This window comes from Anolis carolinensis, unplaced genomic scaffold, assembly GCF_035594765.1.
Source record: "Anolis carolinensis isolate JA03-04 unplaced genomic scaffold, rAnoCar3.1.pri scaffold_13, whole genome shotgun sequence".
Taxonomy (NCBI): domain Eukaryota; kingdom Metazoa; phylum Chordata; class Lepidosauria; order Squamata; family Dactyloidae; genus Anolis; species Anolis carolinensis.
This window is the reverse complement of record NW_026943824.1, coordinates 18,256,030-18,283,747: the sequence shown is the minus strand read 5'-3', so window position 1 is coordinate 18,283,747 and position 27,718 is coordinate 18,256,030. Positions and strand designations below refer to the sequence as shown.

Sequence of the window (27,718 nt, the reverse complement as noted above, 5' to 3'; positions counted from 1 at the left end):
TATTATTATTTTACTAGCAATGGTTCAGACCAAATTCATGGCATTAGAACCAGCCCCAAGGCCCACCCAGCAGCCTCCTCTTTGCTACAAACTACAACTCCCAGCAGGCCATCGTGGCTCAAGGAGGAAGGGGCGGGGCTTCCCTTCCTAGACTTCCGGTGTCGGTAACCTAGAGACAAGGCGCGAGGAGAAGGAACCAGGAAGGCGGGAGGGTGAGCGACGCCCTCACTGAGGTAAATACAAATGCGCTTTAATTACAGTTGAGTCGTTATTTTAACGGTAGGTAAGTTAGTGATATATTTTAGAGATAACTACGCATTATTTTAGAAGAAATTTAAGAGCGTGGGCTGCTAGTGGAGTGTACAAAGGACAGAGGGACTTGTAGGCCCCAATTGGTCTTTTATTCGCATATTCTGTGGTGATATATCATATTGGAAGCTCCAGATAATAATATAATGTAATGCAATATAATAATATTAATACACTATTATAATTGTATACTTATTACATGTAATATTACTAATACTATTACATGTAATAATATTACTAATACAGTAGAGTCTCACTTATCCAAGCTAAACGGGCCGGCGGAAGCTTGGATAAGTGAATATCTTGGATAATAAGGAGGGATTAAGGGAAAGCCTATTAAACATAAAATTAGGTTATGATTTTAAAAATTAAGCACCAAAACATCATGTTAGACAACAAATTTGACAGAAAAAGTAGTTCAATACGCAGTAATGTTATGTTGTAATTACTGTATTTACGAATTTAGCACTAAAATATCATGATCTATTAAAAACATTGACTACAAAAATGGCTTGGATTATCCAGAAGCTTGGATAAGCGAGTGTTGGATAAGTGAGACTCTATTAGAAGTAGCTGTGGTTTGGTTGAGGTTTTGTGAATAACACTATGGCTTTGGTGCCTGGGTGATCAATGTCATTATTTCCTAATTGGAAATAATAATGTCGTTGGGTTGCTTTGAGTTTGTCGGGCTGTATGGCCATGTTCCAGTAGCATTCTCTCCTGACGTTTTGCCCGCATCTGTGACCAATGCATCGTCAGAGGTCTGTTGGAAGTGAGGCAAGTGGAGTGTGTATATATATGGAATAATGTCCTTATCTGCTTGAAGCAGATAATAATATAATGTAATACAATATAATAATATTAATACACTATTACAATTGTATACTTATATTACATGTAATATTACTAATACAGTAGAGTCTCATCCAACACTCGCTTATCCACCGTTCTGGATTATCCAATGCATTTTTGTAGTCAATTTTTTCAATATATTGTGATATTTTGGTGCTAAAGTCGTAAATACAGTAATTACTACATAGCATTACTGCGTATTGAACTACTTTTTCTGTCAAATTTGTTCTATAACATGATGTTTTGGTGCTTAATTTGTAAAATCATAACTTAATTTGATGTTTAATAGGCTTTTCCTTAATCTCTCCTTATTATCCAAGATATTCGCTTATCCAAGCTTCTGCCAGCCCGTTTAGCTTGGATGAGTGAGACTCTACTGTAATATACAGAATAGAACAGTGGTAACAGACAAATTATAATCATTACAGGCGCATGAGTAATGCACAAATGCAAACTGTTTACAGCATTACATCAAACATATCCACGTTTGTATGTTTTTTCAGTAACAGATAAGTATGTTCAGTAACTGAGTACAACATTTTGAATTCCAGTATTGTCCCACATAGATAAAAGTCTTAGAAATGCATGGTCAAAGGAATAAACAACTGTATATTGTGGTTCACACTTTAGATAAATTCATCATTGTCCCATGTAAGTTAATGTTTTGGAGATGCGCAAAAGGAATATAAAACATAAAGGAATGGAAGGCAATAGGATCATTATCCACAGTTGATGTGCTACAGCAGAGCCACAAACTCCTTAGTGGAATTTACAAAAGCTTCAGAAGAGTCTATTACAAACGCATGAAAGAACCTTCAGAAGCTACCTATAGAAGGGATTTTGATCCAGAAACAAGGAATACAAAATACCTGGGAATCCTTGTATTGTAGTTCTACATTCCTTTGTTCTACATTCCTTTATGTTTTACATTCCTTTTGCGCATCTCCAAAACATTAACTTACATGGGACAATGATGAATTTGTCTAGCAGCGGGTTATTTGGCCGCAGGTCGGGATATTTTGTATCTTTACATGGTTTTATTGTATGTATGTGTAAGTGTGTACGTATTGTATATTTTACATGTTTTGATATGGTCAAAAGTGACTACTCAATACAGAATTGTATTGTATATTGTACTATAACACTATATTGGAATATTGTTAGTAATATTACATGTAATATAAATATACAATTATAATAGTGTATTATTATTATATTGTATTACATTATAATATTATTAATATTATATGTATATACAATATAATGCTTATATAATGCGGCAGGACTGCTAACCTTGTGGCTGCAGGAATGCTAACTGACAGGTTGGCAGTTCAAAACCAGGGAGAGCAGGTGAGCTCCCTCTACCAGCTCCAGCTGCGGGGATATGAGAGAACTTTCCCACAGGATGGTAAAACATCAAACATCCGGACGTCCCCTGGGCAGTGTCCTTGCAGATGACCAATTCTCTCACATCAGAAGAGACTTGCAGTTTCTCAAGTCGCTCCTGACATTTAAAAAATTGTAGAACATAGAGAGCCTGCTTGGTGGGTTTCATCTGCAACAGTGGCAAATTCAAGCCAAAATGTTAAACATCACATGTTGTTTGGGCCAAGGACTTCTGATTTCTTTTCCCAATTACATGCAAGGTTTATAACCCTTTGGGCAGGATCTGAAGCAAATCTGTAAACCAGTAGTTATGTTGATTGAAAGGGCAAAAAAAGAAAAAAATGTCAGCCATTTAGCACTACGCTAGTCTGAAGTCTATATTCTGGATTGTTTGAAGAACCCATTGTTCTCTCTCTGTTTTGCCCAGCTGCATCAAAATGGAGGACTATGAGATGTTCTGCAAGAGACAGCTTGATCGGTTCCAAGGAGAGTCGGTGAAGATAAAAACGTCTCCACTCACTCATTACAAAAATATTTCATGTATTAATTTCTATGGTGTTCCTGTGCTTTCCCCACTGGTAAGATCACTTTCTCAAATCAAAATAATGAAACGGAAAGACTAAGTCTTCATTATGATAGCAACATTTGTATAGGCCTGTTAAAATTACTGTTATTTATTTTAATATTTAGAGAGCAATTTCTCAATGCTAAGAATTAAATTCAGGATATCTACACTAGAAGTCCTTTTTTGCCTCTTGAAAGAGATGGGTGGGGGGTATTTTCTCCCATCTCCTCCCATCCTCCTCCTATATTTTACAGCTTACTCCTGAGAGAAAAAAGGAACTGCAGCAGGACAGAGAAAAGGCTTTGGAGTTCGAAATCGGGCTGCACAATTCCAAGAAAAGGATTCTCTTAAACCGCATCCAGGAGATTGTGGAAAATGTGCAGGTGAGGTTGGAAGAGGCCTGTTTATTTATTTATTTTCGAAAAGGTGGTTAGTACAACAGTTCTGGATGCAAACAGGTTTTACATTCTGTTTTGTAGCACTTGTCTGTGGTAACTTTTATATTAAACTAGCTGTGCCCGGTCACGCGTTGCTGTGGCGAAGTCTGGTGGTATGGAAAATAAAATATTGAGGAATTGGTGGTAGTTAGTATATGTTATTTTTTAAAGCTTGTGGATATACAATAGTTCAGAATGATTAGCATGTAATGGCCTTTCAGCTTCAAAGCCTGGCTGCTTCCTCCCTGGGGGAATCCTTTGTTGGGAGGTGTTAGCTGGCCCTGATTGTTTCCTGTCTGGAATTCCCCTGTTTTCAATGTTGTTCTTTATTTACTGTTTTTCTGGAATTGGATGCCTATGTCTTTTGTGGCCAAATTTGGTGTGATTTGGTTCAGTGGTTTTTTTGTTTACTCCATGTGAAAAACTCACATTTTTTATATATAGATAACTGTAGCGACAAATTAGTTCAATCAAGTGGTTTGTCAGTGGTTTTGTAAGTGAGACTCTACTGTATAACAGATAACCAGTGGAGGCTTGAAGAAGGTTGCTATTTCCAACATTCGCTTCTGTCACTGTCCTGTTTTAAAAACAACGTGTCAGTATTTTTCATATATTACTATTTTTTCCCATTTTCCTTTTTTTAAAATAGTTTTTATTGTGCTTTTATCTATAATTACAGTGAAAGCGAGGAAAACAATTGTGTGTAGACAGTGGGGTGAAAGTAGAGACCAGAGACCAAAAGCAAAAGAAGATAAAACCAGGAGAGGATAGATAAATAAATAATAAAACTTTAAAAAATAAAAAGAAATAAAAAATAATAAAATAAAATAAAATAAATTGACTTCCCATTGACCTCTTGAGGGTTTCGAAATCTTGTAGTCTGTTTTCATCTCTGGTGTTAACAGTCTTGTATATCACATATCCAATAAGTCTATTGTTAAATTGTATCCTTCTTTCTGAATGAAGTCTCTGAAGCCCAGCCAGTCTGTTTTTTCTTTGACTTCTCTTAGTCTTTGAGTTAACATATCCATTTGTATTATATCAAACAATTTTAAAATCCAGTCGTTGATGGTTGGTACCTCCTTTTTCCCCATTTTCCTTACAGATGAAGAAACTGGCAAATCGGGATAGTACCAATCTGTCTGATACAGCGAATGTTCATTTGGATTTCGATTCAAAAGGGTTGAGTGGTTTTGTGACACAATCGAGCAGCGTTTTGCCAAATTCCACTCTTCCCAGCGAATCTGTGGCAGCTACAAAGGCACTCGAGATTAAGGCAGCAGATACAGATGTTGCATCAAGAGGGCACCTTCTCGAAAGAACTGAAAACGTTACCCCTTTTAGACCAAAGAATATTTACTCTGCCCTTTCTGAAAAGAGAACGTGTCCGGATGGAGCGTTTTCCCAACCAGTAACCCTGTCTCCTTCAAAGGAGACTGAAAAGAAAGAGAGCACTGAAGTGATATCGGCTGATACCGAAAACAGAGACCCTTACATGATGAGTCTTCAGAATCTCCTTAAAAAATCCAAGGAATACATACAGAGAGAACCAACCAGGCGCAGCTTGCGAAGCAATTCAAGAAGAAGCGGGAGCGAAAGCCATTCTGACAAAGAAAACGACTCAGTGAAAACAAGTGACTTGGCAAAAGAGAGAAGCAAGTTAACTGGCAGAAGCTGTATGGGTCTGACACCTGATAAATCGACTCTTCCTAAATCCAGCACTTCTCTGCAGACTTCCTCAGCCGGCAAAACGAATACAAGTGTAGTAGCATCATCCAGTTTCTCTAAAGTGGATATACCAATACGATCTGGAACACCTCCTGTTGTGGATTCAGATTCAGAGGAAGACTTTAAAAATGCCCTGTTCTTTGAACATGACAGTAGCATTTTCCGAAGCTTCACCGGTTCTTATTCCAAATTGCCAAGTCCTGAGCCTAGCATGAGCCCCAAAATGCACAGAAGACGCCCGAGGCCTTCTTCGGTGGGGCAGATTGTCATTACCAACCCTGTGTATGCCTATGAGTTAAGCCCTAAAGAAAAGGGACGGGCTGCCGGCTTGGCTACACAAGAGGCTGGTGGCAGGCAAACTGTAGCTGATTCTAAGCCAAAATTGGCACCAGACATGATTCCTGTTTGTCCCAGCAACATTCATGCTTTTCGCAGATATTCCTTGGAGATCTCTGATGAATTCATGGTTGGCAGATGGAACCAGGTGAGGCCACTATCGGCCGGTCAGCAAGAAAACAGAAGATCCCTGGTCAGCGCCACAGTAGAGGGAGAGTTGGCCTTCCATAGTGAAGAGCTATCACGTTCTTGCCTTGTGGGATCTACCCCGCCAGAACTACATTCAGGTGACCACCCTGTTATGAGGCAAAACCAAGCCAATGCCAGCAGCAGTAAGCAAGACAGCCTGTTGGACAAAACCAAATCCAATGTGCCTGTGGAACTCAATAAATCGTACGATGTCGAAAACCCATCTCCTTTACTCATATCAACACAGCAGAAGCCACAGGTGGATGCGTCAGATGTTTCTTTTACAGACGAGCAGGTATTCAATGGTGGCTTGGAAAAGGTGAAACGGAGGCTTGAGCTGGGTGCAAACAACATGCAGAAGGAAAACATCACTTGTTCCATGATCACAGAAATAGATGTGCAAAAGAAGCAATGGCTCCATGATCAGAACAGTTCCTTTGGTACCAAGAAAGAAACACAGGAACGACATGCCAATGGTGAGAGACTACGCATTGTAATAATTCTGTACTGAGTTAGTGATGATTTCCAACATGTTCAAATATATTCAAATTCAAATTATTATATTATTATTCCAACATGTTCAGCATTTTTTTAATTGTTCCGGTTCCTTTAGTTAGAGCTGAGTGGGCCCTTAAGGAAAGTACTGGATTGTGGGACCCCTTCTCAGTGGCTCCCTATCACTGCAGATTAACTTAGTGGTAGAAGGAGGCAGATGAGATGTATAGTTTTCAGTTTTCAATGATAATAATAATAATAATAATAATAATAAAACTTTATTTATACCCCGCCACCATCTCCCCGTGGAGACTCGGGGCGGCTTACATGGGGCAGAGGCCCAAACAACATAAGGACAAAATATAAGCAACATATAATAATAATAATAATAATAATAATAATAATAATAATAATAATAATAATATAATATAATATATTTTATTTACATTCCACTCTGTCTCCCTGAGGGGACTCAGAGTGGAATACAGGTACATATATGGCAAATATTCATTGTTGCCATACAATTGACAAAGTACGTAAACAGAGACAAGGCTTTCCCTCTTTTTCCCATCTCCGGCATCTGGAGACTGTGCTCAACTCGGCGCTGTAGTTTAATTTTCTCCACACCGAGGAGGCTGTTGTCCATGGACGGCTTCTTGATTGAATTGTCAGCATGTTTTTTCAGGGGCGCTTTTTACCTCCCTGCCAAAGCAGTACCTATTTATCTACTCACGTTGCTGTTTTTGAACTGCTAGGTAAGCAGAAGCTAGGGTTGACAGTGGGAACTCACCCCACCTGTGGCTTGACCTGACAACCTTCCGATTGGCAATGATTTGTTTTCAGACAGACCTACCCCATTTGGTAGATAAAAGAAGGAGGGAAATGGCTTTCAGCCTAAAGACCTAAATTCAATTCTAGAGAAATTGAAGGGACAATTTCTGAGTGGAAGAGAAAAAGGTGTTTATATTGTTTTAAATTACTGTTTTAATTACTGTTGTATGTAACGCTATGTTGTTGTTTTTGGGCTAGTCCCTGTGTAAGTCGCCCCGGGTCCCTTCGGGGAGAAGAAGGCGGGATACAAAAAAAAATTATTATTAAAGGTGGGACACATAACACAAACATTTTCTATCTTAAGGCTGTTACTGCCAATACCTTAAGGCCCAGGAGAGCCATTTCAACTATTTTAAATAGGGAAAAAGTATGCAAAAAGCTGGAAAACCATCAGACAATGGTATTATAATAAAACTGGATAGATCAGAACCCTGCCAGAAAAGTTAGTATTTTGTTTATTTTTCTGGCGATTTTTATTTACTGTACAATAAATTGTGTTGTCGAAGGCTTTCATGGCCGGAAACACTGGGTTACTGTGAGTTTTCCGGGCTGTATGGCCATGTTCCAGAAGCATTTTCTCCTGACATTTCACCCACAACTATGGCAAGCATCCTCAGATGTTGTGAGGTTTGTTGGAAACTAGGCAAGTGGACTGTATGTATAAGAACTCTTGTCTGCCTGGGGCAAGTGAATGTTTCAATTGGCCACCTTGATTAGCATTGAGTAGCCTTGCAGCTTCAAAGCCTGGCTGTTTTTTGTCTGGGGAAATCCTTTATTGGGAGGTGTTAACTGGCCCTGATTATTTCTTGTCTGAAATTCCCCTGTCTTCTGAGTGTTGTTCTTTATTTACTTTCCTGATACAGTAGAGTCTCACTTATCCAAGCCTCGCTTATCCAAGTTTCTGGATTATCCAAGCCATTTTTGTAGTCAATGTTTTCAATATATCGTGATATTTTGGTGCTAAATTCGTAAATACAGTAATTACAACATAACATTACTGTGTATTGAACTGCTTTTTCTGTCAAATTTGTTGTATAACGTGATGTTTTGGTGCTTAATTTGTAAAATCATAACCTAATTTAATGTTTAATAGGCTTTTCCTTAATCCCTCCTTATTATCCAAGATATTTGCTTATCCAAGCTTCTGCCGGCCCCTTTAGCTTGGATAAGTGAGACTCTACTGTATTAGAGGTTTTTTTAAAGACTGGTAGCCAGATTTTGTTCATTTTCATGGTTGTGGATTTCAATGGCTTCTCTGTGCAGGAATCAGCCAGGCTTTGAAGCTGCCATGCTATTTAATGCTAATCAAGCTGGCCAATTGTAACATTCACACTTGTCTGAGGCAGACAAGAGTTCTTTCTCCCACCCTGGACATTATTCCACAGATACATAAAACCCGACTTGCCTCGTTTCCAACAGACCTCGCAACCTCTGAGCATGCCTGATAGATGTGGGCAAAACGTCAGGACAGAATGCTTCTGGAACATGGCCAGATAGCCCGGAAAACTCACAGCAACCCAGACAATAGATTTTTCTCTGTAATCCGTATTCACATTATATACCTGTGTCTTTCCCTTTTTCAAGAAGAAGAGATTTTAAAACAGAAAATGTTTGCTTTTGAAGAACTGAAGAAGCAACTTGAAGAGCAGCATGCTCAGCAACTTTCGCTGCTAATAGCTGAGCAGGAGAGAGAACAAGAGAGATTGCAGAAGGTGAGAAAGAAAGAATAAAGACCTAGCTGGAAGGTTTCCAGCCTTTTCAAAGAACGTTCTGATGTGTCTGTCTCTTGTGGCATTCAGCTGTCCCATGCCTCTGAACTAAGAATAATTTGAGGGTGTAAGCAAAATAATAATTCAAAATTAACACTGAGCCAGACTGAAGGATTAGCTTGGTATTATGATTGGGGGGAAATTTCAGAAGGATGTGGCATAATTATTGTGTGTGAAGACTTTCCTACGGGACAATTTCATCCTAGATTTTCTGTTTCCTCCACCACAGGCATCCCAGTGTTTCTGACTCTCTCCATTGGTGTGAAATTTGCATGACCCCGCCCACTGCCTCTCCCTTAACCCTTTCTTATTATTTTCTATGGCACACAACAAACAGAGGAATTGATCAGCAACTGAACATACTAGAGAGGTTTGGGGATAATTCACCATGATTTATATGAGTTGTAGGTCCTGGGATGTATCATTCACCTGCAATCTAAGAGCACTCTGAACTCCACCAATGATGGACCTGGACCAAACTTGGCATGCAGAACCCCTATGACCAAGAAAAAATACTGGAGATCTTTGGGGAAAATTTACTGTATATACTCGTGTATAAGCCTAGTTTTTCAGCCCTTTTTTTTAAGACTGAAAAAGCCCCCCTCGGCTTATACTCGGGTGAGGGTCCTGGTTGGCTTATATTTGAGTCAGCTTATACTCGAGAATATATTGTACATTTATTATTTTTCTCTGTGGAATCCTGAAATAGGCCGTATTCACAATTCTTAACTTTTTCATTCCTTGCCCAACCTACCGTAACTCCACAAGCATTTCAATTGAAATCATTGTGGTATAATTATGTAATGTGGAAGAGCTCAAGACCGCAACATTGTTGTGATGTAAGCTGTGGTTTCTTTGGCCTTCAGGAGATAGCAGAGCAGGAGCGAAGACTGAAAGGCGAGAAGACCGCTGTTGCCGAAATGGGAATGGCTGTGCCCACCAGTGGCATTGACTGGGAGTGGAGGAAGGTCACTGACATCCACTTGTTGGAATCTGTGTTCCCTCGAGTGGAAACACTCCATGGCGCAAACTCAGAGAATGCTGGTAAGAACAGACAGAATTAGTCTTATTGAGACCGATCTGTAATTCAGTATAACTAATCCACGAGGAAACTGTTTAATAATACTAATAATAATAACAATAATAATAAAACTTTATTTATACCCCGCCACCATCTCCCCGTGGGGACTCGGGGTGGCTTACATGGGGCAGAGGCCCAAACAACATAGAACAAAACATAGGCAACATAATACAAATCACACTATCTATATATATAAAAGAGTGATGGCATCACGGCGACCCACAAAACAACAAAACTACAGGCCCCCCAACCTCGAAATTTGACAACACAACCCATCATCCATGCCTCTAGGATGATACAACAAAAAAAAGAAAAATAAAGTCCTAATTAGAGAGAGAGGAATAATTGCTTTTATCCAATTGCTGCCAGTTAGAAGGCTAAGCTCCTCCAACTTGGTCTCCTAGCAACCCAATAAAAAATAATAAAAAACACAAAATTAATAGAATAAAATACTATAATAACAGAAAATAACTAAAAATAATACAAGAAAATAATAAAATATAATAAATAAAAATATAACTTACAATAAAATTAATAAAAAATTGCAAATAACGTCAAATAAAAATTACACAACAATTTTTAACCAATACCACCACCACTTTGCCACAGCAAAGCGTGGCTGGGCACAGCTAGTAAAAAGATAAAACAGTAATACGATATATCAATTAAAACAAAAATACAGGATAAAAAATTGCATTTAAAACACATAAATGGTAAAATCGTAATAAAAACGGGATAGATTATTAAAAACCCTCTGGGGCTGATTAATTAATGACCCAAATTTAGATCACCCAAATTTGTTTAGGGGTTTTGTTTATTTATTTATTTACAGTATTTATATTCCGCTCTTCTCACCCCGAAGGGCGGATCACAATGTACATAAACATGGCAAACATTCAAAGCCATTAGACATACGAAACACACAGAGACACAGAGGCTATTTAACATTTCCAGCTTCTGCTTTTATGAGGGTATGCTCGATTCTGGCCACAGGGGGAGCTGCTGTTTCATCATTCACTGTGATGCCGAGTCCTTGATGGAGTACTTCCTCATGTTGCGGCACGCATGCTGCTGGACATTTTTATGGTGATGTAAATTAGTTAAATTTGCCTCCTCGCATAAGCGGTCCCTAAATTTCCTACTTGACAGATTCAACTGTCTTTTGGGTTGCTTAGGTAAACAACGAGCTGGGGCTTTGTAATGGTCGGGCATTCAATCCGACCTGGGCTTTGAACTCATGATCTCTCGGTCAGTAGCTGGCTACTAATCAACTGTGTCCCAGCCCAGTTTTATTTCCTGTGATCCTATACCAATTACAAAACACATGTTACTATAGTATACTTGTAAAATAACAGGCTAAATTAAGGGTCATAAAACATACATTTTAAAATGTATGCTGGTTGTAGAACGGGGGACTTAACAGAAGTGCCACGGAGCATCCAGGTTACAGTTCCGACTCTGGAACTCCCTCCCCATGGAGACTAGGTTAGCTCCCTCTCTATCTTCCTTCCGGAAACAACTGAAGACCTGGATGTTTCGGCAGGCCTTCGGTGAGACAGTCATTAATTAATCAGCCCCAGACGGTTTTTTAATAATCTATCCTGTAATTATTACGGTCTGACCATTTATGTGTTTTAAATGCAATTTTTTATCCTTGTATTGTTGTTTTAATTGATATATTGTATTACTGTTTAATTTTTTTTTTATATTGTGATTTGTATTATATTACTTATATTTTGCCCTTACGTTGTTTGGGCCTCTGTCCCACAAAAGCTGCCCCGAGTCCCCGCGGGGAGATGGTGGCAGGGTATAAATAAAGTTTTTATTATTATTATTATATTGTTATTCTGGATATTTATTTGCTTAAATCGTGTCTTTTCTTTCAAACGTAGGCCTCACCAATGCTGCTGCAACTGGCTCAGTTGCTGAATCCCCGTTCTACCTCTGGGACCCACCAGCAAGCGGAAAGTCCATTACAGCATCCCGGGCTGTCAACAGAAGCAAAATGAGATGGTCTCAGGTGGGTTAAAATCAGTACATTTTTAAAACTTCCTTGACAAAACTACTGTTTATTTGTAGCCTATTGCATGAGCTGTTTTTTGTTTTTACTTCAGCGTGATATTTACCTCTCCCTTTTATTTACGACAGCTTGTCTTTAGCTTAGCATTTGAAAGCCTTTTTGAAACACCTATGCAAATGTGAGTTGATCAATAGGTACCGCTTCGGCGGGAAGGTAACGGCTCTCCATGCAGTCATGCCGGCCACATGACCTTGGAGGTGTCTACGGACAACACTGGCTCTTTGTTGGCTTAGAAATGGAGATGAGCACCAACCCTCAGAGTCGGACACAACTAGACTTAACGTCAGGGGAAACCTTTACCTTTACGATATAACAGCTGTAATCTACCCTTTGGTTATACGGTGCAATTTTCTCTTCCAGGTGTATAGTCCTGAAATGAAAAGAAAACTGAACAAGATCTCTGCTTTGGCAAAGGGATTCTTAACTCGGAGGCTCTTGCAAACGGAGAAACTGAAGCACCTTCGGCAGACCGTGAAGGTAAGGAATAATAATAATAATAATAATAATAATAATAATAATAATAATAATAAAACTTTATTTATACCCCGCCACCATCTCCCCATGGGGACTCGGGGCAGCTTACATGGGGCAGAGGCCTAAACAATGCAAGCACAAAATATAAGCAACATAATACAATCACAATATAAAACAGATAAAACAGTAATGCAATATATCAATTAAAACAACAATACAGGATAAAAAATTACATTAAAACACAATGTAAAAACACAATGTAAAAACACATTAGGAACCCTCTGCGGGCACAGTTTGTGCACTAGCTTGTTTGTAATGAATGAAGAAATGAGCAGGAAGACGTCATTCCACCATGTCTCTTGTGTCCATATAACAATATAATAATATATAATAATCATATTATACTATACTAATGATATAATATATTGTACAGGAATATACCGTATATACTCGAGTATAAGCCGACCCGAATATAAGCCGACGCACCTAATTTTACCACCAAAAAACTGGGAAAACATTTCGATTTACAAAAGGCCTGAATTCTTCCGGTTTCTGATTTTTTACAAGTCATTTGCACACCTCTAGTTGGTATTGCTGGAAAGCCATTGATAGCTCCGATGCGATCATTTGGCCATGAATTTTAATAATAATAATAATAATTATTATTATTATTATTTATACCCCGCCACCATCTCCCCATGGGGACTCGGGGCGGCTTACATGGGGCAAAGGCCCGAACAACATTGACAAAATAAACAACAATATAAATACAATTCACAATATAAAAAGGTAAAAACAGTAATACGATGTAAAACAAAACAAAACACTGGTAAAAAATTAGAGCCATACCCAAAAGCCCCAGAAGGCATTAATAGAACATTGCTTCATGAAGCCTGTCCTGTAATCCTGTTTCAGTGGCACTTCTTTTGGGCCAGTTTTCATAGCACTGAAGGGATAGGCTTGCATCTGGGTTTGTTTGAATGACCTCCCTAGTTTATTTTATTTTAAAATATATGCTTTGCAGAGTGTTTATATGTGAAGATTTCAGAGCAGGGTAAAAATGCAATGAAACATAAAGGGCTGCATTGTTCAATCAACTTCTTCTATAGATGGTTACCTTCTATGTTTAATTTGTTGTTGGACTGATCTATCTGCCCATTTTATAATAGCCCCATTCTTGAGATGTTGCCAATGTTATATTGCACTTTATTGTGCATTTCAACTGTGAAATTACCTTCCCCATTTTGGCACATTATGCACTTTGCCTGGGTTCTATGAATTAGTCTCCTGTTTTAATATTGTATGCTCATGTCGATTTTAACGATTGTTTTTACTGATATTGATGTTTTTATTGGGATAATTGTTTTATTGCTGTGTTATTGATTTGATTGTTTTATCGGGCAAGGCCCCATGTAAGCCGCCCCGAGTCCCTTCAGGGAGATGGGGTGGGGTATAAAAATAAAGTTATTATTATTATTATTATTATTATTATTATTATTATGTTTGAATTTTTTAAATAACGCAATTGCTCTTCAGTTCATTCTCATAAAAGTATGAATATAAGTTTGCTAAGCTGGATATGTCTTGTTGGGTTTTGTTTTAGGACACAAGGGAGTTTATTAAAAACTTCCAGACAGAAGCTCCATTGAAGAGAGGAAGTGTTTCAGCTCAAGATGCCAATCTGCAGGAACGGGTGGCAGCTCAGGTAGCGTAAGTTTGGAAGCCTTATATTGTGAGTTGGTGCTGGTGAAATCCAAATTTTGAAGGTTCACTTGTCTTCCGAGTCATCACGGAACTGGAGAAGAAGAAATGCTTGGTACATCCATATTATTAGACCCACTTGTATTTGCACTGCATTAATTTTCTGTTTGTCTGTTTCCAGCTGCGAGCAGCATTGTATGATATTCATGATATTTTCTTCACAATGGAAGTGTCTGAGAAAATGAGCATCCTGTATCACGATCGAGAGGTTCGCAAGGAAAAGATGCTTCGCCAGCTGGTACGTTGTGCTTTGCTTAAATATCATTGTTTATATAATTTTGCCTTTAGTAACTCAAGTGATTTATTACTTTTAAATATGGCATCTGTTGGTTCTATAGTTCCATATTCAGAGTCGCTAGTTTGTATACAAGAGGAAGACATGTCTTTTATTTCACTCTTCCTCCAGGGAACAGAAGGATATGTTTTGTTTTGTTTTTTTTGGCTGAGGACAGAGCACTAAACCATTATACATTTGCATCTGAGAAACTTATTGCTGCTGAACCAATTATCTTCATAAATCACATTCTATTCTATTTTTTCTTAACTAGATCAAACAACTTCTGGGAAATATAGTCTGTGTGAAGATACTGGTCATATCAAACTTGGTTCTTAAATTTGCAGGATGTTTGGCTTTCATGATGTAAGACAAAGTAGTAATATTAATATTTGGTTTCCCCGCTGTGTAGGATAAAGCCAAGACCCCAAGAGAGAGAGTGACCCTTTCTACAGCTACTCAGAAGTCTCTGGATAGAAAGAAATACATGAAGTATGTGGGGAAACGGTAAAAAACATAGCAGTGTCCACTATTTAGATATGCATGACTACATGTATCGGAAAAAAACAGAATTTTGTCATGACTGTATTTTGATTGGCTGAGAAACAAGCTTTTTGTTACCAAACATTTCTGCTTATTTTTTGTTTTGTTTTATTGGTTCTTACATATTTATTTATTAGCGACATTTATATCCCGCCCTTCTCACCCCGAAGGGGACTCAGGGCGGCGTACAAGTTATATGTACATACAATGTATTATATTATTAGCATAGCACTATATAAGCATTATATATGATTATATTGTAGCATACTACTATATAGCAATATTCTTGGTAATATTACATGTAATAAAAGGTAAAGGTTTCCCTGACGTTAAGTCCAGTCGTGACCGACTCTGGGGGTTGGTGCTCATCTCCATTTCTAAGCCCAAGAGCCGGCGTTGTCCATAGACACCACCAAGGTCATGTGGCCATTGGCATGACTGCATGGAGCGCCGTTACCTTCCCGCCGAAGCGGTACCTATTAATCTACTCACATTTGCATGTTTTCGAACTGCTAGGTTGGCAGGAATTACATGTAATATAAATATACAATTATTATAGTGTATTATTATTAATATGTATCAAGTTCTATTTCTTCCTTTATTGTAGATAAATATGAAAAGGGGTCTGTGTTCCAAATTAATTTTGAGGGTTTGATATTGCTATTGACCAGACTCTGTGAACAGCGTGAGCTCTCTGTTACTCAAGATCAGCTAATCGGAACAACATTTTGACTATGCATTTTCCCTGTCTGGAGTAAATTTACCTTTAGGGAGTTAATTCGTTGATTTGCGTTAAATTAGACTTTAGTAATAATAACTTTATTCTTGTATCTCACCACCATCTCCCCTAAGGGACTCGGGGCGGCTTACACATGGCACACAGAGTGCCTAAAAAGCAGAGCATAAAATAAATACAATATAAAATACAATTGAATAAAACATATAAGCATGTAAACAACAACTTAAAACTCAGATTAAAACGATACTTATCCATCAGTGGTGCTTAATATAAACATGGCCAGGTTGTAAACAATAGTGCAAGGAAATGGGAATAAGTGCAAAGCTGTTACCATGGGACAAAGGCATGGGATGAAGTGCAAGGCTTCATAATAATTCTGTAGATCAGCTAGGGACTAGGTGTTCTCAAAAGCAGGGTATGGTACCATTTCCATATAAATTTCCTTTCCATTTCTTTGTACAGTAGAGTCTCACTTATCCGACATAAATGGGCTAGCAGAACGTTGGATAAGCGAATATGTTGGATAATAAGGAGGGATTGTAGCACTTTTAACTTCTTCCATGTTTACAAGTCTCACTTAGTGCACTTTGATCAGCCCATCCTTAAGTTTTATGGATGTGTTTTAACTTTGTCTTATTAATGGTTTGATTTTTAATCGTATGTTTTAATTTTTCATTTGTGTGTTTTTGATGTTTTTGTATGTATACTCTTTTGCATTTGTAAGCCGCCCTGAGTCCCTGCGGGGAGATAGAGGCGGGGTACAATAATAAAATAATAATAATAATAATAATAATAATTATTATTATTATTAAGGAAAAGCCTATTAAACATCAAATTACATTATGATTTTACAAATTAAGCACCAAAACATCATGTTTTACAACAAATTTGTCAGAAAAAGCAGTTCAATACACACCAATGTTATGTAGCAATTATGTAGCAATCATATGTATTTATGAATTTAGCACCAAAACATCACAATGTCTTGAAAAGATTGACTATACAAACACTGACTACTAAAAGACAGACTGAGTTGGATAATCCAGAATGTTGGATAAGTGAGACTCTACTGTATAATCAAATGCTTGCTTGATCTTTTTTTTTCTTCCTTTCCCCCAAAGAATAGTAGTATAAATTTGTATTTGTTTTTTCCTTTTAGGGCTTCTGAAATGGGTATGCCAAACAAAAAGATGATTGTGAAGCAAAAAACCCCAGAGAGCAGGTTAGTATGGAATTCTGATTTTTTTTTTTGTTGCAAAACAATGCTATACCTGTCACGGTTTTCCCTTGTGATGTCCACAACTTTGTCATGATGTAGTGAATGCATAATTGTAAACAAATGTGGCTTTTCCCCCCCTTTGCAGAGTTCTTCAGCCAAATCAAGGCCAGAATGCTCCCATTCAAAGACTCCTTTCCCGACAAGGGTAAGAGTGCTATTGTTTTCAAAACTGAACAATAACCTCTCACTGTTTTACTATGATCCAAACAATGACATCACTCAATCCGTTTGTTCTTTGATGCTGTGCTTCTCAAGCAGCATCCATCAGAAACAGGTTACAGCTGAATATATCTCAAGTGAACTTTAAAAAGCAATGCAATGTAGCTTTGTTCAAAAGAGAAAACCTTTAATAAACAAATCAGCATGTCATGCAGTAATAACTGTGACATTATATAATGTCACACTGAGGGCGAGAGATCCAGAGCAAAAGCCATTGTGAGAACTGTTCCCATATATGTCTCCAAGCAGAATGGATTGGAGCTGCGTGCAGAGATATGGACATGATTCTAAGTCCAAAAAAAGAACTGTAACCTCACCAGTGGAAATATTTATTGGGCATATAGTGCAAATATTCTCTCTCGATTGCGGCTATATCAACAACTAGCATAGTCTTATGTTACCCCCCCCCCCCATTAATACTGTTCTACAAATCCAGTTGTTCCATTGTTTCTCCTCCCATGTAAACATAGTTTGATCGTGACATGAACAAACCTGGCGCTTTTGTATTCTTCCCCAGCCCATCTGCAGATTCTGCCTTGCTGGCTCACTTTTTTTTATTTTAGGGATGTTTTTTATTATATAAAATAAAGCATAATAAATTATAATATGCAGGCAGTGAGTCAGAGCATTTCTACAAATATATAGACTAGGATGTCTTAATGAAAATACAGTAGAGTCTCACTTATCCAACATAAACGGGCCAGCAGCATGTTGGATAAGCGAATATGTTGGATAATAAGGAGGCATTAAGGAAAAACCTATTAAACATCAAATTAGGTTATGATTTTACAAATGAAGCACCAAAACATCATGTTAACAAATTTGGCAGAAAAAGTAGTTCAATACGCAGTAATGCTATGTAGTAATAACTGTATTTATGAATTTAGCACCAAAATATCACAATATATTGAAAACATTGACTACAAAAATGTGTTGGATAATCCAGAACGTTGGATAAGCGAGTGTTGGATAAGTGAGACTTTACTGTACCAATGTTGAATCCATCCTGTTCTAATTATACTATCTATTGTTCCAGAGGGTAATCAATTAAACAGTCTAGCTCCCTGCTTTTCCAGTAAAGCACTCCAATAAGATTATCCCAGAGATCTCCATGCTTATTCAGATATTCCCAGGAATATAACAATTTCCCATAAATATGCTCAGTTAGTTTTCTATTTTGCACAAGGTCCAGAATCCCTTGAAATACACCTGGATTATCTGCTTATTTTCACTATTTCACAACCTGTTCACAAGCCACGAGCAATTGTGAACTCTAGTTCTTTTTTTCTTCATCATTACTTTTTTTTTTTTTACATAAACGAGTGGTGAAAATTAAAATTTATAATAGTCAAATTTGAAACCCCCGTGTTGAAATAGTCTTTCCTTCTAAAAACCTTTTGAAGGGCTCCCAGTCTTTCCTAAACCCGGAAGGGTCTTTTGACTGGAGATACCCCTGTCAGAATGTCCATCTCAGCCACGTCCGTCACTTTCACGATCCATTTCCTCCATTTCTGGCTCACTTTAAATCACTTAAACGCAGCTGTCTGGGGCTTCTTTTTCAGTATTGCAAAATGCTGGTTTAAAAAAGCATAATGCAGACTAAAACGTGGTGGCAAATCTCAGGAAAGTACTCCTTGCTGCCTGGGCCTTTCTGCTGCCTCCATAGCTGACCTTGGGACCCTTTCTTGGCCTGGTTGCACTTGGTCTCAGGTCATTTCTCTGGCCATCTCTGCATTTTGAGTCTACATTTGGTTAAATCCTGGGCCAGTAGATTCCAAAGGCCTGTGGTGCAGAGTAGCAGTCACCTCCATGTTTTCAGACAAGGGTATATTCCAGATATATCTGTAAAATATAATAATATATTATGTATATACTCGGGTACAAGCCTAGTTTTTCAGCCCTTTTTTTAAGAGTGAAAAAGCCCCCCTTGGCTTATACTCGGGTGAGGGTCCTGGTGGGCTTATATTTGGGTCAGCTTATACTCGAGAATATATGATACATTTATTATTTTTCTCTATTATTAATGGTATTATTACATTTATTATTTTTCTCCATTATTGTTGCTACTATTACATTTATTTTACTCTATTTTTATTATTATTATTAAGATACTTATTTCACTCTGATATTATTATTATTGTTGTTGCATTTATTATTTTACTCTATTTATTATTACATGTATTATTTTACTCTATTATTGTTAAAAGGATACATAAGCACATTTACATTGAAGAAGATGAGAATAATGATTTGATCAGAGTTGGACAGTCTTATCTTAAATTTGAGCTTTATGTCAATATTCAAAAACATTTAACCTACTGATGCCTCAATTAATGTAATTTTATTGGTATCTATTTTTATTTCTGAAATTTACCACCCTCAGCTTCTACTGGAGTCAATGTTTTCCCAGTTTTTTTGTAGTAAAATTAAGTGCCTCGGCTTATATTCGAGTCGGCTTATACTTGACTATGTACAGTAATGTAGTTAGTGCAGTGCAAAATTAACAAAATGTTTAGAATACTTTTTGACTTATTTTCGGGTGGGCTTATACTCGTGTATATACGGTAATATATAATAATATATAATATTATTATATTATACCATATTAATATAATTTATTGTATATACATATAATATTGATAATAATATTATAATGTAAATATAATATAATAATAATACATGATTATAATTGTATATATTACATGTAATATTATCTAATAATACTGCAATATAGTTGTATAGTACAATATAATACATATATAATGCTTATATAGTGCTTATATTGTGCTATACTAATAGATATAATATATTGTATGTATATATAACTTGTAAGCCGACCTGAGAAGGGGCGGGATATAAATGTCGCTACTAAATAAATAATTAAATAAAGTCAGAGATTGAACTTTGAATTCTCTGCATGGTCACTATATCAGTGGCCGGAGCCCTCTCCCAAACCAGAAGATAAATGAGGAGGATATGTAAGCATGAGGTTTGTTCATGTATCACCCAATCATCGATTAATTTTATGTTTTATAGGCACTGATAGTATGGTAGCTCTAATTAACGGGAATTCTATAATGATATGATTTGAGAAGACGGTACTGCATTGTTGTGGGATATTCTGACAAAGAACCTGTTTTATTTTTTTTTTTGTTTCTTTTTGACAACAGCATTTTAGCTTGGATACAAGTGACTTATTAATTTCTTTTATGTTCAATTAGAACCCCTAAGGCCTCAGTGAAGGGGGCTGAGCAAAATAGAAAGAAGCCCTCAGAGAGCAGAGTGTCTAACAAGGTATTTTCAGGTGTGTAAAAAAAAAAAAGAGTGCTTGGGTCTCATTTAACAAGGAAAAGAGTAAGTTGCTCAAACTGACAGAGAAGGCTTAAGTAGTAGCTGCACCAGCTATGCTCTAACTCTGCTATACTAACTCTGATTAGAATTGCTGCCAGAAAGTATAGTTGCCATCACCTGCTGCATGAATAAGCGACTTATTTTCTTTCTAGTTGACTTGCACATTCCAGCATCGTCCCTATTAGAAAAGCTCCAGAAATGGAGCAGGTCAAATTTTAAAATTATTTGTATTCATGTTTTATTAAGAGATAAGCTGCATTTAACATTCACAGGGTGCCTGGATACTTTTTCCTGTTATTCTCCTACTCCGGGGGTCCCCAAACTTTTTCAGTTCACAGTCTCTCAGACCTTTCGAGGGACGGATTATAGTTTAAAAAAACTATGAACAAATTCTATACACACTGAACATACCTTATTTTTTATTATTATTATTATTTTATTTTATTTTATTATAAAATCATCTTTATTAGTTTTAACAGAATAATAAAAAGCAAAAACCCCTAATTGGGCAAAAAAGAAAAGGAGAGAAAAGGTCAAGAGAAGGCAGGAAGGAAATGCAAAGAAAAAAAAGATTTTAAAAAGTGAATATAAAAATGACAGTTTCTTCAAAGTAAGGAGAGAAAAGGTCAAGAGAAGACAGGAAGGAAATGCAAAAAAAAGAAAAAAAGAGATTTAAAAAAGTGAATATAAAAATGACTTCTCGGCAGTTTCTTCAAAGTAATTTGCCTTTTCTTTCTTCCTTAATTTCTCCTTAAATCCTAACTCCTTTTCTTCTTATTTCCTTCTCCTTTCTGTTGAGGTTAAGGAAAAGGTTGAGGAAAAGGAAAGATAAAATATAAAGAGAAAGAATGAACATATCTTATTTTGAAGTAAAAAAAACAAAATGGGAACAAAATACAACCTCAAAGTTAATAATAATCATAATCTTAAAAATAATAAAGGGGGCTGGAAGAAACAATAGACATTGACAACATTACGATCTGCCAACTGCAAAAGGCCACCCTACTGGGATCTGCGCACATCATCTGAAAATACATCACACAGTCCTAGACACTTGGGAAGTGTTTGACTTGTGATTTTGTGATACGAAATCCAGCATATCTATCTTGTTTGCTGTGACATAATATAATAATAATAATAATAATAATAATAATAATAATAATAATAATAATAATAATACATCACACAGTCCTAGACACTTGGGAAGTGCTCGACTTGTGATTTTGTGAAACGAAATCCAGCATATCTACCTTGTTTGCTGTGTCATACAAAATAATAATAATAATAATAATAATAATAATAATAATAATAATAATACATCACACAGTCCTAGACACTTGGGAAGTGTTTGACTTGTGATTTTGTGATACGAAATCCAGCATGTCTGTCTTGTTTGCTGTGTCATAATAATAATAATAATAATAATAATAATAATAATAATAATAATAATACATCACACAGTCCTAGACACTTGGGAAGTGTTTGACTTGTGATTTTGTGATACGAAATCCAGCATGTCTGTCTTGTTTGCTGTGTCATAATAATAATAATAATAATAATAATAATAATAATAATAATAATAATAATAATACATCACACAGTCCTAGACACTTGGGAAGTGCTCGACTTGTGATTTTGTGATACGAAATCCAGCATGTCTGTCTTGTTTGCTGTGTCATAATAATAATAATAATAATAATAATAAGAATACAACATCATACAGTCCTAGACACTTGGGAAGTGCTCGACTTGTGATTTTGTGATACGAAATCCAGCATATCCATCTTGTTTGCTGTGTCATCATAATAATAATAATAATAATAATAATAATAATAATAATAATAATAATAATAATACATCACACAGTCCTAGACACTTGGGAAGTGTTCGACTTGTGATTTTGTGACACGAAATCCAGCATGTCTATCTTGTTTGCTGTGTCATACAATAATAATAATAATAATAATAATAATAATAATAATAATAATGATAATAATAATAATGATAATAATAATAATAAATCACACAGTCCTAGACACTCGGGAAGTGTTCGACTTGTGATTTTGTGATACGAAATCCAGCATATCTATCTTGTTTTCTGTGTCATACAATAATAATAATAATAATAATAATAATAATGATAATAATAATAATAAATCACACAGTCCTAGACACTCGGGAAGTGTTCGACTTGTGATTTTGTGACACGAAATCCAGCATATCTGTCTTGTTTGCTGTGTCATAAAATAATAATAATAATAATAATAATAATAATACATGACACAGTCCTAAACACTCGGGAAGTGTTCGACTTGTGATTTTGTGACACGAAATTCAGCATGTCTATCTTGTTTACTGTGTCATACAATAATAATAATAATAATAATAATAATACATGACACAGTCCTAAACACTTGGGAAGTGTTTGACTTGTGATTTTGTGATACGAAATCCAGCATATCTATCTTGTTTGCTGAGTCATAAAATAATAATAATAATAATAATAATAATAATAATAATAATAATAATAATAATACATCACACAGTCCTAGACACTTGGGAAGTGTTCGACTTGTGATTTTGTGATACGAAATCCAGCATATCTATCTTGTTTGCTGTGTCATAATAATAATAATAATAACAACAACAACAACAACAACACTTGGGAAGTGTTCGACTTGTGATTTTGTGATTCGAAATCCAACCCCCGAGCCGTAGTTTGTGGACCCCTGTCCTACTCCTTTGTTTATGAAATAGAATTTCCTTTCTGAAACATGCACATGCTTCTCACATTACAGCGCATGAATGCTCCACAGAAATAAATATGCTGAAGAAATATCTATGGTCCTTGCACATCTGGGCTACTCACAATACTGTACATATGTATTCTTTCAAATGGGTAATGCTGGCTTGAAAGCTGAAATAATCATAAATAACCAAGATGATGATTCTCTTCTGTGTTTTGACATGGCCTGCGTATTATTCATTATAGCTTTACTCTCAAAAGCAACTGGTTTGCTGTGTGTTTGTAAACCAAAAGGGAGATTGTTTAGCCGATACTGTTAAATTCTGGGAATAGGTCCAGAATTGGACTGAGCATTCTTGGTTCTGTTATCCAAATACGTAGCTTTTAATAGTGTTTCCTGGAGTTCCTTAGAAGTGTTGTCAAAGGCTTTCATGGCTGGAATCACTGGGTTGCTGTGAGTTTTCCAGGCTGTATAGCCGGGCTGTGGCGCAGCTGGTTAGTAGCCAGCTGCAATAAATCACTATTGACTGAGAGGTCATGAATTCGAAGCCAGCCCCCATTGGATTGAGTGTCCAACCATTAAAATAAACCAGCTTTTTGTTGACCCAAGCAACCCAAAAGATAGTTGTATCTATCAAGTAGGAAATTTAGGTACCGCTTATGCGGGGAGGCAAATTTAACTAATTTACAACACCATAAAAAATCGTCCAGCAGCATTTGGAAAGGAATGAGGAAGTACTCCATCAAGGACTCGGTGTCACAGTGGATGATGAAGCAGCAGCTCCCCCTATGATTGGAACCTAGCATACTCTCATGTAGCCGGAAGCTGGAAAATGTTAAATTGCCTCTTTCTCTGTCTCTGTCTGTATGTCATATGGCATTGAATGTTTGCCATGTATATGTACATTATGATCTTCCTTGAGTCCCCTTCGGGGTGAGAAAGAAGGGCGGAATATAAATACTGTAAATAAATAAATATTCCAGAAGCATTCTCTCCTGACGTTTCGCCCAGTCATCCTCAGAGGTTGTGAGGTCTGTTGGAAACTAGGCAAGTGAGGTTTATATACCTGTGGAAGGTTCAGGGTGGGAGAAAGAACTCTTGTCTGTTTGAGGCAAGTGTGAATGTTGCAGTTGATCACCTTGATTAGCACTGAAAAGCCTTGCAGCTTCAAGGTCTGGCTGCTTCTTGCCTGGGGGAATTCTTTGTTGGGAGGTGTTAACTGGCTCTGATTGTTTCCTGTTTGGAATTCTCTTGTTTTCTGAGTGTTGTTCTTTATTCACTGACCTGATTTTAGAGTTTTTCTTAAATACTGAAACTTGTACTTCCATTCTTCATTCTTTGCAGTAGTTCCAAACACTTTCTATAATTTTTTTCCTCCCATTTTCCACCCTTCTTCACCCCTATTCTGTGTTCTTTTCTATTGGGTCTTCCTTTCTTTTCTATGTATATATACACACATAAATAACTGTATTTATAATTCTATTTCATTAGATTTTTCTGTATTCTTTAAAGAGACTCCAGTCTGTACTTCTAACATTATTTCTTGTGACTTTTTTCAGTAAAAACGTTAATTTATCCATATCCACAATGTCCATTATTTTAATTAATAAGTCCTCTTTTGTTGGCACTTCTTCCTGTTTCCATTTTTTACCATAAACCATAAGATGTCCTTATTTCTGTCCAATTTTCCTTCCTCCCCTATCATACTCAATAGGAAATATTCAGGTCTCGGTTAAATTTTAATTTTTAAAATCTCTTGAACTGTTGCATGAACCATTTTCCAATAATTGTTAGCCACACGTGGTAGAACGTAACTCCTTGATCTCCACATTTCCAGCATTTATTTTGCAAATTTTTATACCTTGTCCCTAATTTTTGTGGTGTCATATACCACCGGTACATCATTTTAGGTACAGTAGGCCTTTTAAACATGCAACCTTCTAATAAGAAAGCATTTCTTTCTGTTCTTGCCTTTAGGAGCATATGCAGGAAAAATCCAAAGAAAGAAGCCAAATGCTGTGACAACTTAAGAAGACAGCATTCGCTTGGATAAGAGTTTGCTTTCATTTTTTCTTTCTTTCACAAATATCCAGCATCACCTGCTGATTATTTATATGTAAAGGCATTTGAATGAAAATAATAACCGTTTATTCTGCATGTTTCCCTCCTCCCGTGAGCGTTGTTTTCCTTTCCCCCAAAAAACAACATACATTGCACACTCTTAGGAAGAATGATTTCAGATTTTTATGCGGAACATAAAAAATGGGACATATCTTGCAGTACTTAGAAGATATGTACATGCACTTAAAATGTCAGTTTACATCAGGCTTGGGCAAACTTTGGCCGTCTAAGTGTTTTGGACTTCAACTCCCATCATTCCTAACAGCCTCAGGCTTCTTCCTTTTACCCCTCAGCCGCTTAAGCGGCTGAGGGGTAAAAGGAAGAAGCCTGAGGCTGTTAGGAATGATGGGAGTTGAAGTCCAAAACACTTGGAGGGCCAAAGTTTGCCCATGCCAGTTAGCAAAGCCGTCTCTTGTAAATATTAATATTTGTCCTTTGTATTTTTAAAGCACTAACTTTAGTTACTGGAGCAACAAAAGATGCCTGCTGATTTCTGGATAGGATTACAACAAAGTCCCATTTCCCTTTCCGAGTGTTTATCACTCACATACAAGCCGACTTGTCATTGTGTTGTCGAAGACTTTCGTGTCCGGAATCACTGGGTTGCTGTGAGTTTTCGGGGCTGTACGGCCATCCTCCGGAAGCATTCTCTCCTGACATTTTGCCCACACCTATGGCAGGCATCCTCAGAGGTTGCAAGGTCTGTTGGAAACTAGGCAAGTGAGGTGTGTGTGTGTGTGTGTGTGTGTGTATATATATATATATATATACACACACACACACACACACATATATATATATATACACCTCACTTGCCTCACTTGCATCCTCAGAGGTTGCAAGGTTGTTGGAAACTAGGCAAGTGAGGTGTGTGTGTGTGTGTGTATGTATATATGTGTGTGTGTGTGTGTGTGTGTGTGTATATATACCTCACTTGCCTCACTTGCATCCTCAGAGGTTGCAAGGTCTGTTGGAAACCAGGCGAGTGAGGTGTGTGTGTGTGTGTATGTATATATATGTGTGTGTGTGTGTGTGTATATATATATATATATAACCTCACTTGCCTCACTTGCATCCTCAGAGGTTGCAAGGTCTGTTGGAAACTAGGCAAGTGAGGTGTGTGTGTGTGTGTATATGTATGTGTGTGTGTGTGTGTGTGTGTGTGTGTGTGTGTATATATATATATATATATAGAACCTCACTTGCATCCTCAGAGGTTGCAAGGACTGTTGGAAACTAGGCAAGTGAGGTGTGTGTGTGTGTGTGTGTGTATATATATATATAAAACCTCACTTGCATCCTCAGAAGTTTGCAAGGTCTGTTGGAAACTAGGCAAGTGAATATATATATATATATATACACACACACACACACACACACACACACACACACACACATATACATACACACACATACATACATATATACACATACACACACACACCTCACTTACCTAGTTTCAGTTGCCTAGATATATATCTGTGGAATATTGTAATGAGTGGGAGAAAGAACACTTGCCTGCTGGAGGAAAGTCTGAATGTTGCCATTGGCCAACTTGATTAGCATTGAATAGCCTTGCAGCTTCAAAGCCTGTCTGCTTCCTGTCTGGAGGAATCCTTTTTTTTTGGGAGGTGTTAACTGGCCCTGGCTGTTTCTTGTTCTTGGGAGTTAACGCCTCCCAACTGAGGATTCCCCCAGGCAGGAAGCAGCCAGTCTTTGAAGCCGCAAGGCTATTCGTTGCTAATCAAGCAATCAAACACTTGCCTCCAACGGAGAAGAGATTTTTCCATCATTCCACAGTTTTCAACAGACTTCACAACCTCTGACGATTCCTGCCATAGATGTGAGCAAAACGTCAGGAGAGAATGCTCCCGGGGGATGGCCATACAGTCTGGAAAACTCACAGCAACCCAGCTCAGCAAATCGTGGTTTGTTTGGGAGCCATATATCAGGAGCCTGGGTTTGAGTGTGTCTTAAGAGTTGTGGACATTGCCTTATAGATTAGGAAAAAAAATATGCTCAATTACTTGATGTGTCAGTGCTAAAAGGCTTGTTTGTTCTGGTGCTGTGCTGTTAATGTAGGAATAGAAAAAAAATGTAAATTGAAGGATGTTTTTTTTTTAAAACAAATACAGACCAGTGATGACTTTGA

General features: G+C 37.1%; 1 protein-coding gene across 3 annotated transcripts; it reads left to right on the top strand.

The window, feature by feature from the left end:
- The first annotated feature begins 128 nt into the window (after positions 1 to 128).
- On the top strand, positions 129 to 27,718 carry ccp110 (centriolar coiled-coil protein 110). Of its 3 annotated transcripts, none has more exons than XM_062964197.1 (15): positions 129 to 233; positions 2,975 to 3,125; positions 3,367 to 3,495; positions 4,655 to 6,278; positions 8,716 to 8,840; positions 9,764 to 9,941; positions 11,871 to 11,998; positions 12,419 to 12,535; positions 14,136 to 14,237; positions 14,415 to 14,531; positions 14,980 to 15,059; positions 17,009 to 17,071; positions 17,214 to 17,273; positions 20,569 to 20,651; positions 25,423 to 27,718. In XM_062964197.1, exons 2-15 carry the CDS (start codon positions 2,985 to 2,987, stop codon positions 25,473 to 25,475), a joined length of 3,000 nt encoding a protein of 999 aa, XP_062820267.1. In that variant the 5' UTR covers positions 129 to 233; positions 2,975 to 2,984; the 3' UTR covers positions 25,476 to 27,718. The 3 variants fall into 3 exon arrangements, with proteins under 3 accessions (XP_062820267.1, XP_062820266.1, XP_062820268.1); XM_062964196.1 differs by having other exon boundaries at positions 8,713 to 8,840; XM_062964198.1 differs by lacking the exon at positions 20,569 to 20,651 and having other exon boundaries at positions 8,713 to 8,840.

What these genes read in the sequence shown, in the direction of transcription:
- ccp110 (XM_062964196.1), top strand. Translation starts at nt 2,985, where the DNA reads ATGGAGGACTATGAGATGTTCTGCAAGAGACAGCTTGATCGGTTCCAA. An exon ending in ACCTTCGGCAGACCGTGAAG is followed by an intron (nt 12,536 to 14,135) that starts GTAAGGAATAAT and finishes GTTTTGTTTTAG; the next exon opens with GACACAAGGGAGTTTATTAA. An exon ending in AGGAACGGGTGGCAGCTCAG is followed by an intron (nt 14,238 to 14,414) that starts GTAGCGTAAGTT and finishes GTCTGTTTCCAG; the next exon opens with CTGCGAGCAGCATTGTATGA.